This window comes from Lottia gigantea (genome assembly GCF_000327385.1).
Source record: "Lottia gigantea unplaced genomic scaffold LOTGIsca_79, whole genome shotgun sequence".
Lineage (NCBI taxonomy): Eukaryota > Metazoa > Mollusca > Gastropoda > Lottiidae > Lottia > Lottia gigantea.
Window position 1 is genome coordinate 233,649 of NW_008710630.1, and position 12,499 is coordinate 246,147.

The 12,499-nt window shown below is 39.8% G+C and overlaps 1 protein-coding gene across 1 annotated transcript in view; it reads right to left on the bottom strand.

The window, feature by feature from the left end:
- LOTGIDRAFT_132384 (hypothetical protein) overlaps positions 1-2,991 on the bottom strand; it is a gene marked incomplete at both ends in the record, with an annotated part of 3,677 nt that extends 686 nt beyond the window's left edge. Inside the window, 4 exons of the mRNA XM_009066679.1 lie at positions 1,624-1,751; positions 2,241-2,357; positions 2,547-2,654; positions 2,835-2,991. Coding sequence (XP_009064927.1) covers positions 1,624-1,751; positions 2,241-2,357; positions 2,547-2,654; positions 2,835-2,991 — 510 coding nt within the window. The remainder of the gene's footprint in view (positions 1-1,623; positions 1,752-2,240; positions 2,358-2,546; positions 2,655-2,834) is intronic.
- Between the last annotated feature and the right edge of the window lie 9,508 nt (positions 2,992-12,499).

The following is a 12,499-nucleotide window of genomic DNA, read 5'->3' on the forward strand; positions in this document are numbered from 1 at the left end:
AAAATTTTATAAAAAAAATCTTCAAATATTACTTTAACATTATTATGCAGCGTCTTCATAACCTAGGATGAGACTCTTTTGAAATTTGTACACTCTGAACGCAGATGATGATGATGATGATTTTGTATCTTAAACAAGTGAGCATAAGATGAGCTTTAGTCAATTTGAAGTCCATTTTAAGAGTAAAAAGGAAGCATACCACAAGCTAACAAATTAGTAAAGTCTCTACAACCATTCATTTTACCAGAATGACGTGGTGCCAACAGACATTGCTCAGAGCCTGATACCAAGATTCCATCGTCACACAGGATCGCTTCACTCGTTCTTCTCTCTGTGGATCATAGAATATATATTATTAGTTATGTGGACTCCCGGCTGCGCCCCGACAAGTGAGAATTTAGTCCCTGCAATTGACCTCTCACAAAATGTTCTTCAGTTCAGCAGTGGTTAAATATTTGTAGGACCCCTGACCCATGGTTCTTGCCTTGAAACTTTGAGACGGTCAGAACTAGTTGCGAATGCAAAAGGGTATTTTGGTGTATCAGAATCTTTAGAAATGCCTCATTTGCTTCCATTAGGCTACCGTCTTGTCTTACCTTCTTTACACACGACTGGTCCTATTTTCAGTGGTATTTCTCGTTCGTAAAGATCGTTGTTAATGTACATACTGAGTGGTCGTTGGAAATATCCTTCTAAGACCTGGAATTCAAACTCATCCTGGCCGTACCAGTAGGTTACTGGTCGTGTACAAGTACATCTGAAATACAAATAGTTTATACACAAGGGTAACTAGTAGCATTCAAGTCCCGAAGTTGATACCAGTGGTATATAACACTCTAGCAAGGATAACGTCATTGGATATGCGGACTAGATTGTGGAAGCTGAGGCTGGCCTGGCTTTGGCCTGGCTTTGACCTCCCAATTGTCAGATTCCTTATAAGGAAAGTTGAGTTGAGAAACTAGGTCACCTGATATAGCAGTCACTTAGAATAGATCATAATCCAATCATATTAACCAACCAGATTACAGTATTTTACTTTGGTTCATTTGTGCTCCAATGGGGCCTTGCTCTTTTAAACATGACATGCGCCCATAATGTAAACACTTACTTGGATTGGCCATTTTGGCAGGAATCTTTGAAAATGCAAGAGCAGTTCCCTTCAGGGAAGTCGTCCAACTCAACTAACCCAGTGCCGTAGTTAAAGAGGAACCTTTCCGGGCGAGACACATTATTATAGAGGCACTCGATCCTCAGATACTGCTCACAGTTAGTATATCGGTTCGTGATGTCGTCAGCCTTCCAACCCCCTAGGAGGCTTACATACTTCACCCCAAATAAAGTTTTTAACAGCAACCCTTCGTCCTCATGATGAAAAATATTGTTAATATATCGCAAATCGGACGCAAAATCACATTCCACTTCGAATGTTTCCGTGCTTGCAGTATCGTCATGGAACGCAGGCTCGAATATAGGGTTTCCGTTGATATCTAACATAATGTTGCCATCAGAATCGAACAAAGGTCCACCACCACCACCGCCGGAAGTAGATGATTGTTTAAGCACTAAATACTTCCCCGACTTCCGGTATCCGTCTCTATAGTAGTCCCCACAAGTACGGTACACCTTCTTCAAGCAGTCGGTTGGTTCATCTTCACGATAGTTACCGGAGCAATCGACTTGACCGTCACAAAACATGGCTTTAGTGATGCACTTTCCATCGTAACACTGGAACGAGTCGGGTGAACATTGATCTGAGGAAAGAAATACAAAACCATTCCTCAAATGTATAAATATTGTTATATATAAAAAATTTTATTTTTGACTTAGGGTTTCGTTTGCTGCTCGTATCGTCAGCAATTGGCTTTTTATTCATTATTCATCAGACACTTTGAGCTTGAGTTTACCAGCTAAGGAAAAGTGATTAATTTGTACCTGCACAATGCACTAGATTTGAAGACTCTAGAAGGTTGCACCGTTTTCTTTTCCTTCTTAAATCTTTAAAAGGTCTACTCGAAAAGTTCGGCTGAGTTCTGCAACTTTACGGAAACTACCGAGAGTTACCGACAGCTAATATATCTCCCCACATTTGGTTTCATCTGACAAATCCATGTCAAATTTTTGTTTTACTTCTTGATGATACTCTGAGCTGTTGCTGTAAACTACTGTGAAAGTTCAGCAAGTACTCTGCAACATTGAGGGAAACCATCCAAAGTTACCCAATGCTAAGTTTCTGTACCTACCACAGTTGATTTCATCAGAAGAATCCAAACAGTCAACAATCATGTTACACCGCCTGTTTCTCTCAATACACTCTCCGTTCTCACAGCGCCATTCTTCTGAACTACAGTTCCTAGCAACTGAAAAAATTAAAAAGATCTTTTCATACGACGAGAGGGTCGTAATATTCACGAGTTTCATGCGCGTCTTTATATTTACAATATAAATCACATGTTTAAGCGTGTTGATGGGTCGGTTTGAAAATCACGTGACATAACGAATATTTTATTACCCCTGATCATATACAAAAAGGGAGGGTCAGTTCTTACCACAAAGAAGTTCATCGGAGCCGTCTCCACAGTCGTCTTTAAAGTTACAGTAAAACATTATCGGAATACATTTACCATTCTCACATCTGTAGCTAGCGTCATTACATACTGTATAATCTAGAATATTAGTAATTAGCAATGAAATAGAGTTTTACGCCATTCTTACACACCCTTTATTGGGTTTATGAAGACATGGAAGGAATGCAGAAAGGTTATAAGGAGAAAGTAGAGTCAAAGGAAATTTACATTTGAAAATTATCAAGGAGTTAATCCTTTGAAATTTAAGACCACACTTACCACAGCCAACCTCGTCTGAAGCATCAGAGCAATCAGAGATCCCATCACAAACCGAGAGACTGGAAATATATTCTCTGTTGGCACATTGGTGGGTAGTTTCGGATATGAATGTTGGTGTTCTCTCTTTGATAGTTGATTCTAAAAACATCCCGAAAATATATAAAATATGACATTTTACGTCACACGTGAAATCTGAATAAGCCGACGACATTTTAATGAGTAACGTTTTCCCAGGACGGCATTAGCCTATTCCCTAAGGATGTTTAACAGTCGAGAATCTAAAAGCAATTTTAAATTTTTTTATGAGTTTAAGATTAGCTGTTCATGATCATGATTTTGTTTGCAGACTGCTTGCTAACTTACCTGTTATGACCGTGGAATCATTCCTATCACGTGATATCTCACAAATATACTGATAAACCGTGTTTAAAGCACATGACACGTCGTTCCAGGACTTGGAGAACTTACTGGACCGGACGCTCATCAGGACACAGTTCTCTGTGCCTTCACCATCTGGCTGTCTTTCTTCCCTGTGAGGATTGAATACATGTATCAGAATATATCTGTCCATGTGTTTGTACAGAGCTTGTAGAATTAGGTCAAGACATAGGAGGTTTAAAAGAATGAGGACGGCATGGCGTTATAAGCTCGGGCCGTCTCTAGTTTGTTAAGGCTCTTTGGTTGGGACGTTTTTGATATGAAATACATTATCGCACACATGTACTACTAGATTCTTAATTCCCAAAGTTTTTGCTCATTGGAGTCTTTCAAAATTATTCATTCATTTTACATTTGTACCATGGGAGTTTCAAAAACCCTAAAACAATATCATGAGTGATCTTACCAGCTGGTATACATCATGGGATTATCATTCGTCCATCGAAATTCACCGTTAATTTTTCTCAATCCTGAAAAAATATTCACAAACTAGAATAAAAGGATCATCATATTTGGGCAAATTTGCAAACGCGGGGCGGTCTCAAAGCTATTGTCTCTGATAAAACTTTCCGTCTTCATTAGCCCACATGGTGCAGAAAAGTAGGACGCAAAAATTCATTCATTTCATTTTCCGATATATCTTTCATGCTACTCCACTGATGCTTTCACATCTCAAGGGAGGGATATGGTGATTTGGCACAAAGCTGTTTTCGGGCGAAACACTGGCATTGTTGAGGTCTCCCAATATAAAAAAAAATACCCAGGTCCATTTATCAATATGTGCTCCCATATACAAAAAAAAAAAACCCAAAAAACAAACAAAAACATAACAACCTATATAAACGTCCTGGTTGACTAACAATTCCACTGTAAAAAATAACGAGTACACGAATACCATTTCCTGATGGCTCTCGATGTTCACAAGTGATCCGCCCTTTTGCTGACATTTGTCCCGAGCTTGATACCATGTCATCACTTCCGGTGCAACAAACAAACGATAACAGCCGCCATCATGGCTCAGCCAACCTACGTCACAGTTCTCTGAAATCAGAAAAAGAAGCTTTGCGAGTCAGCAAACCTAATGACCCAAAGATCATAGACCATGTGAACTCTCTGAAAGGGGAGCTGAGTTGCCAATCATAAATACCAAACATCAATCGCCCTGTGGTCCCTCTGAAAGAGATGCTGAGTTGACCAAAATACACATCAATAGCTTTGTGACTCTACATGATTGCTTAAATGTCCATTTCTAAAACAATATCATCTATGTGCACTCTCCAAAAGGGATATCGGGCCTCTGACTTTTCTGCCAATGATTTGGTTAATGAAGAAAGGCAACCATTGAGCATGAGACAAGACCGTCGTAAATACAAAAACAAGTAAATTGCAAAAAAAAAACCTTACCGGTGGTGGGGGTTTTTGCTGTATTAGTTTTAATGGTATATTTCAAGAGGAATCCAGTGGTCTCGGGCTGCCGTTGGTTCGTTTGAGCAGCTTTACTGTATTCCACTGTCATCTCTCCCCAGCGTGAATAAATAAATTTAGGGGGTGGGTTCAGACCACAGTATTTTCCGATTTTGATTTTGTTTCTTTTGTAATCTGTATCGTATATGGTAACTGACGACAATTCACACGATGATTTTTCACTATACATACTGAATTCTAGAACCTCCAGCTCGACATAATCTCGGGTGAAGTCAGTCGATCTGATGATCCACGGACAAAAAAGACCATTGACGTTGACTTGCTGTGGGTGATACATAGAACTAAGATACCCACATCTTTTTTGACAGATCGGAGCAAAGTTGGCAGGGCAGGAATGGTCTTGAACATAATCACATCCTCCACAGTCATCTTCTGGAAAGAGACAGCAAAATGACGATGATGATGATGATGAAGATGGGAATGAAAGATGGTGATGATGATTGATGATGATGAAGACGATGATGAAGACGGCAGTGGTAGTGACGTGACGGTAGTCCACAAGCGCAACCAGATAGTCTCAAAAGTGTTTGGGGAGGTCATGCAATTATATCCGAAAAGGTGTAGCTTCCCGACTTAAATCCAATTCTAAAATGAGCCATAAAGCTTCAGTGCGCTGTTGGTCGGGTGGCTGTCAAAACTGAGCTCTCCCAGTTATGTAAGCGCCAGATAAAGTACACGTCTTTATGATTACAGTAAAATCAAGTTGAAACAAAGACAAGGTTACCAGCTTGTGAGATCTGCAGCTTAAAGCCACGAGCAGGAGCGGGTAATGATGATGAACAAGTTGTAAATTTCAAAATGAACTCGTTGTTGGGTGACCTGAAAATACTTCCTGAAATATAATGAATTGTTCTGTATCTTATTGGACTAATGAAATGAAATAAAGTTTTATGTCCCACTGTTCTGTATCTTATTGGACTAATGAAATGAAATATAGTTATATTCGCAGTTCGAAATAGCTTGACATTGTGAAGATGAGTCAAGGTAATAGGAGCAGTTCGTGCATTGTGAAGATGGGGATATCTATGCTCTTACCGATGAATAGTTGGTAGTTCTTGTGATTTAGATGGATAAATGTGCTCATTGTAAGCGTGGGGTTATAGATCCTGATATAGTCTAAACACTGTCCCACCGGTCTACTATCGCCAATCAACCATTCTGTATTCTGGTAATGGTTTGCGTCCAAACCGTCTTCCTGTAATATTATGATAAGAACAGTAAGATGAGGGAGTCAGATGACCACAGGGGTGGGTGCAAAGCCGGAACAACTTTTTTTTCTGATATGGTCACATTCGTTCTTATGCTGCCGACGCGTTTTGGATACAGAAACCTTATCAGGACAACAAGATTTGAGATGGGGATGAAGAGAAACGTGCTCGCCTGTGGCGAGTGACTTAAAGTGTTGTCTAATATTTTGAAAATGGTGAAGTTCCTATTCGAAGCCTGACTCTTCATTGGCAATTGATGCTGCCGATGTGTGTTTCGGATAAACAATCCTCATCATGGCAACTAACTTTGGAAAATGATGTGCTTACCCTTGGCGAGCGGCTTAAGGAGATGTCTAATATTTTCAAAATGGCGAACGTTCCTATTGGAAGCCGGACTGTATATTCCCAATCGATTCCAGTATCATAAATGGGGTAGGACGGCGACGAAATGGTACCAGGTTCGGTTATAGTTCCTTTATATACACCCTTACTGTTTACATCTAAAAACAGAATAAAATAGTCATTGGCAATTACCAAAAGTGACTTTTGCTCCATCATGCCTATTATTGTGTTATGTACAGGCCTGTAATCAGACTTGGTTGTTCGTTTAGTCGCAGTGATGATATTGGTCGGTTCTCAGATCAACCTCTTCTCCCCTGAGACACTTCACCCCCACCCATACCATACCTTACCTTTAATGCAGAGTCTTTGTCCATAAAAATCTTCATCAGTTGCTGGAACCATTCTATGTATGTAGTGGTGATTGAATCTATGAGGGGTCCGTAGTATACATGAACCGTTCTTGTACTGGATGGACCCACAAGTCTGTCGGTTTTCATCACAAAGCTCTAGACATTCCGCTACATCGTCAACCATTACCGTTCTTTCAAAATCAGCCAATGGTAAATCGAGTTTCTTTCTCTGGGTTATGCCATGACCAATGAAATCGGAGCTTGCTGCACAGTTAACATCTCTTAAAACTAAAATGTAATTGGACAAGTTACTGTAGCCAATAGTTAGTCGAGATTCTTTTCTTAAGTAACGCTGTGAATAATGAATTTGGAGCTTGCTGCACAGTTTACATCTCTCTAATTATAGATAATTTTGTATATAAACTACCAAACCAAGAGTACCATACCATCCAATTGATCCTGATCTTACTGCCAACAACTACGATATGCGATATAAGTTATCTGGAAGCGAGTGTTAATCGGACATCTACCAACTAACCAGGTCCGATTGTTTGAAACAATCCATGCAAAGTTAAAAAAAAAATCCAAAATCTGGAAAAGCACAGACAACTTAAAGCAGAGAAAATCTGAGTTAGTTACCATTTCTGAGACAGCCCATCAGTTCCAGTTTAAAACAAGGTTGACCAATGTATTGGACTATAGTGATTTTAATATATCGGGTGACTATACTGTGGGGTAGAATATACAGCCTCTCTGATATCACCCGCGGTTGGAAGCTGAAATACTGAAAAAGTTAAAAAAAAAAAAAAAAAAAAGGTCCGTTATAATAAGTGAGAGAGGTGCACCCAAAGACCACCCGCGGTTTCATAAAAAACGCTTATATCATTAACATTTACTGTGGTGGGTGTCGCTGGTGAAGTCGGCCCTTTTGGTATACCTTTAAACATCCCAAAAGACCGTTATATTAAGTTCTGCAATGGATTTCGCGAGAGAGACCTACTTGTGCAGCTGATCTGGTGCAATGTCTTTCCAGATTCAATGCGGCATCGTGCTTCGTGCCAACGCTTTCACAAATCTGGTACGATTAAGAGTGGAAAGGCGTGAACCTCTGGCTTTGTAAGATTGCGATGATCTATGATCTATGAATAGAAATGCACCATGCTTACATCTAGCCAAAGAAGGATGATACAAGGGGAAAACACCATTACACTGTTTTAATTGCTGTGATATATTAACAGAAATGACCTTACGATTATATCCCCGGCATCATCTGTAACGTATTTAAGATTATCACGCCCCATACCGTACTGTACAGTAAAATTAGTAATATATAACTCCTCCCTGTTGTAGATGACCACATCCAACCAGAGTCCTTCTACTACCATTGGTACTATCAGCTCAATCTGGAAAACATGAGACTGGTCATAGAATCGGTTTTGGTTAAGCAATGAATAGTGATCAATGGTGGTTCATTGTTGTCGTGTCACAAACTGCTAACTATTTGGTCGCGGTAGTTTTGTATGACAGGGTACTGCAATGGGTCATCTCTTTGGACCCGAAAACAGTAGAATGATCATAGAATCCGTTTGATTAAGCAATGATGTTGATCACCTAAGCGACCTCTTAAAGAGTGTCATCTTACCTGAACAAACGGCTCATCATCATCTGTGCGGGCACACCACCCAATAGAGTTAAAGGCGATGGTGTCACTCTTGAAGTTTTCCGTTTGACTGGAAACCACAACTTGGTCGTCGAGAATTCTTCCATTTGTCAACCCTAGATCGTTACCACATTGAGTTTGGGCTGAAATACGAAAATACTTTTCTATTTGACATAGGCGTACGGATCAGAGGTTTTGACATAGTGGAAAAGTAGATATAATACTGCACACTAGTCTCATTTCTGAGGGACCGATACTTACAATCAATGTTGGTGTTAAGGTTAACGATGTCTTTCAGATTCCCGTAACCTCGCTGTTTAACGACAGTAACATACCGTCCAACCATCGGTCTGTAGCATTCGTCAACCAGAAACCAAGTCATTTTTAAATTCAACTCTTTTCGACAAGCTTCGGCTGATTTATCCATAAACTCGAAGGGTCCTTGGGTAACATAAACAATCACATATAGATCTAGATCTACGGTGTTGTCTGAAAGAATGAAAAACAATCGATGGGGTGGTATTTTGGTGCCCAAGTTGTGAAAATGGTTCAACAAATCAGGAACTGAACTGGACAATAACCCCCATTCCCCACCCCCACCGTTTGTGTCGCCAGTCTCGGGATGCTGGCGCCACGATTGTAAACATTACAATGGCAAGTTGATAAACCTTAATCCCCCCCCCCCCCCAAAAAAACAACATATAAGCTATGTGGACTCTCTAGTATGAAAATGAATTGACTACTTACCTATTTTAGAATCGATAAAGAAATGTGTCACTCTCCTAGCAAAACCAAAATCTGTTTGAAGCCAGGTGATTGGCTGCATATCTTTAGAACTGTAAACTGTAAAAGCAAATGTGATGACGGGTAATATTACTAAATTATGGTTTGCTTCCAGAAACATCCTTTGATGACGTCACTATCGCAAAGGTCCCAAATTCTTATATATAGGGCTTTGAAAGGACCTTGGTAGTGACGTCGAGAAACGTTTAGTTGTAGTGGAATTGCATGAACCACAGACGTCTAACTGATAATTGGAATGGTGCAGAATGATGCTATCAGTATCCCCAAATACACATAAAAAGTTTAGAAAACTTCTTTACAATCCCTGTAATAAACCATACTTACAAGATAGTCTAGTAAGATCTTGATAGTTAAAACCAGAATGTGTTATTAATGGTCTGTTAGATGTCTTCCCTACAAAAAATTTAATGAATGGAGTTTCACGCCCTTCTTTTCTTCGTCTGAATAGACTAATGACGATGGGCAGCGTCATGCAGTGTTCAATGAGAAATTTTGCTAGGGCAACGACATTAGTCTACGGTCGCCGTCTCTTTATCTCAAACGATTTCCCTCTGTCAGTGATGCACGTAAGAGGGCTGACGTGGAAAAAGCGTCTTGTCGTTCGGATGAGACAATAAGGCCCCGTGTGCTCCATCTGTGCACGCTAAACGAATATTGGATAGAGACCCCATTTGGCAGCATAAGGACAAAACACAGACAATGTGAGATTAATGACAAAAGCAATACAAATAACTTACTGGAGCATTCGGGTACAGGACATTCTTCAAACTGTGTAGGATTGATGTAGCATCCTATTCTGGCAATATACGAGTATCTAGTTTTAAATCTGATACTACGGCAGTAGTTTTCTTTGTATAAATCTGGGTTATCCTCGACGTAGGAAGCTACTACCACTTGGTCCCAGGGTATGCACGGTTGATTATTTACCGTGAAAGCCATTTTCCCGAGATAATCTTTCTTATCCCCCTGGTGTACACATTCTAAAGGCTCTGAAAAACAAATTGGGCTTGCGATTCCAGATTACAATATTTCCCCTATGTTGATAATTAATATCGGCTAATGTCTGTCTGAACAGTCGCCTTGCTTGTTTCACGAAATACAGTGATTTGATTGGGTTGTAAGCCAGGTAATACAGCCAATCAGAGGCCTCGAGAGAAATACAGTAAACATTGTGGCTTTGTTTTTACAGAATTTTCAGATGGCCTGAAATGAATTTCGAGCATGTAGAAGGATTAATTTCCACTTCAATATCAGATCTAACACAGGCCCGAGGGGTGGGGGTGGGGGTGCATGGCCTAACGACCCTCCCTTAAATTCTCTACTGATTAAGCGTACCTGGTATGTACAGACACAAAGTAACTTTATCACCGTCTTCCCAATGAAATATCTGCACATCTTCTTCAGCGGCTTCCATATTCTGTATTGGTTGACAGTCACTAGAACCCCGTAACTGGTAATACGAATTGAAATTAAACTTAAAATGAATTTTAACAAAACTTTATGATAGCAATCCTAACATACAAGACAATTCTCGTCTAAAGCATGACAGAATCTGGAGCATAATTGTTTACTAGTGGACTCCTCAAACGAGAAGTACCATCAGGCGTTTGAAAAGAGTAAGCCTGGTCAGTACAAACAAGACAATTCTGTTAATCAAAATCACCCACTAAAACCCAGTCACTGGTAATGTGAATTGAAAATAAACTTCAAAACGGTTTTAAGAAAGCTTTATAATAACAATCCGTACATGCGAGACAATTCTGTTAATCAAACATCTCGCCTATAGCATGACAAAATCAGGAGCAATAACTGTTTACTAGTGGACTCCTCCAACGAGAAGTAACATCAGGTGTTTGAAAAGAGTAAGCATCGTCTGATTCGCGCGACACCCGCCACTACTGAATTCTACCCTGAATATGTATTTAGGATACTGGTTGTTTCTGTTTATACCATTGCCGATCCCTCTTTCGGATAATCATGACAAGATTTCGACATCGGATAGTCTCACACCTTTTGGTTGTCTGAAATCAGGAGGTTTTAGTCTTGATGATAGTGTCTACATGCAGTAAATTCCAGACAAAAGTCTTTATGATAGAGTTTAAAGCTGTGAAGTACAGATTGGTTGATACTGTCTTCGTACAAATTGGAGTCTGGTCATTAAAGTCTAAAGAAGTTTCAGTCTGGCTGATACGGTCTATTGACAGTAGTCCAGCATGCGTCTGATTAATTCAGTGAAATCTAGCTTGAGACTGGTTGATAAAGTCTACGACTAATCAGAACCCAAGCCCGCATCTGGTCAAGCTGAACAATGGTTGCTTTCCCTAAAATTCTTACGAATACAGACTTTCATACAGTTGGGCAACCAAATTGGACAGTTTGGTCCATACCTCGACATCTAAAGAAATTTGAGAAACAAGATTTTCGGTGAAAGTTAACAATAGCACGCCAAATCATCAGTAAAAATTCCAGTTCCCAAATCAAATATTTTTTGCACAAAATTGCTGATTTTTTCCTAGTTAGATACGAGTAATTCCGAACAAACCGTGAGTCAAAGGTTCAGATTGTGCCGACTGATTAGACCAATTATCACCAATCAGTGTTAATCTGGTTGAATTTTTATTCAGTTTCTAAAAACTATACGCTGATTGGACTTTGGCGATTTTCGATCATTCAGATTGCAGTGTAGACATTCAAGAACTGGTTTAGAGAACGACTTTCGAATAAGGTTAACGTTAATGCATCTCTTAACCGCTTGTGTTGGGTATCGGGTAGTTGAGCCCTTGGACTTATCGTCACAGTATTGCTTTTATCTGCCCGCGAGAGCCTGAAAAATTTGACTGCCACTGCAGCCACCCATTAAAGCTATATATTTGTATTCGATTGTAGTGGTACCTTACACGTTAAATTTTTTTTCTGAAAATGGTACGGGGTTGGTTGGCAAAACGAATAAGATGGAAACTGAAATGGACGTCAGATTATTATTTCTGAAAGTCATGGGATTTGTATAAAGGGATGCTGAAATAATGTTTAACGCATGGTGATAAATGGCTGTAGGGTAAAACGGTTTCTCAGATTTGAAGAGATGTTAGAAGCCTACCTTCAGCAAGTAGAAAGGGGACGAGTGGTGCATCAATAAGGGTAAGCCTATAGAGTCATCTCGACAACACACTCCGACAGACTGGGTACCATTTTCACCCGCTGTCACATTCGGCCATGTTGGTACTGTAACTTCGCTGTTCTCAAGGGTATAACTGCTGTTCACGATAAGTCGCGACATCTCAAAATCTACAGTAAAACAACAACAGGTTTTATTAAAGAGACAGTAAGCACAATTTTCAAAACAATGTGTGTGATAAGTAAGTAATAAAA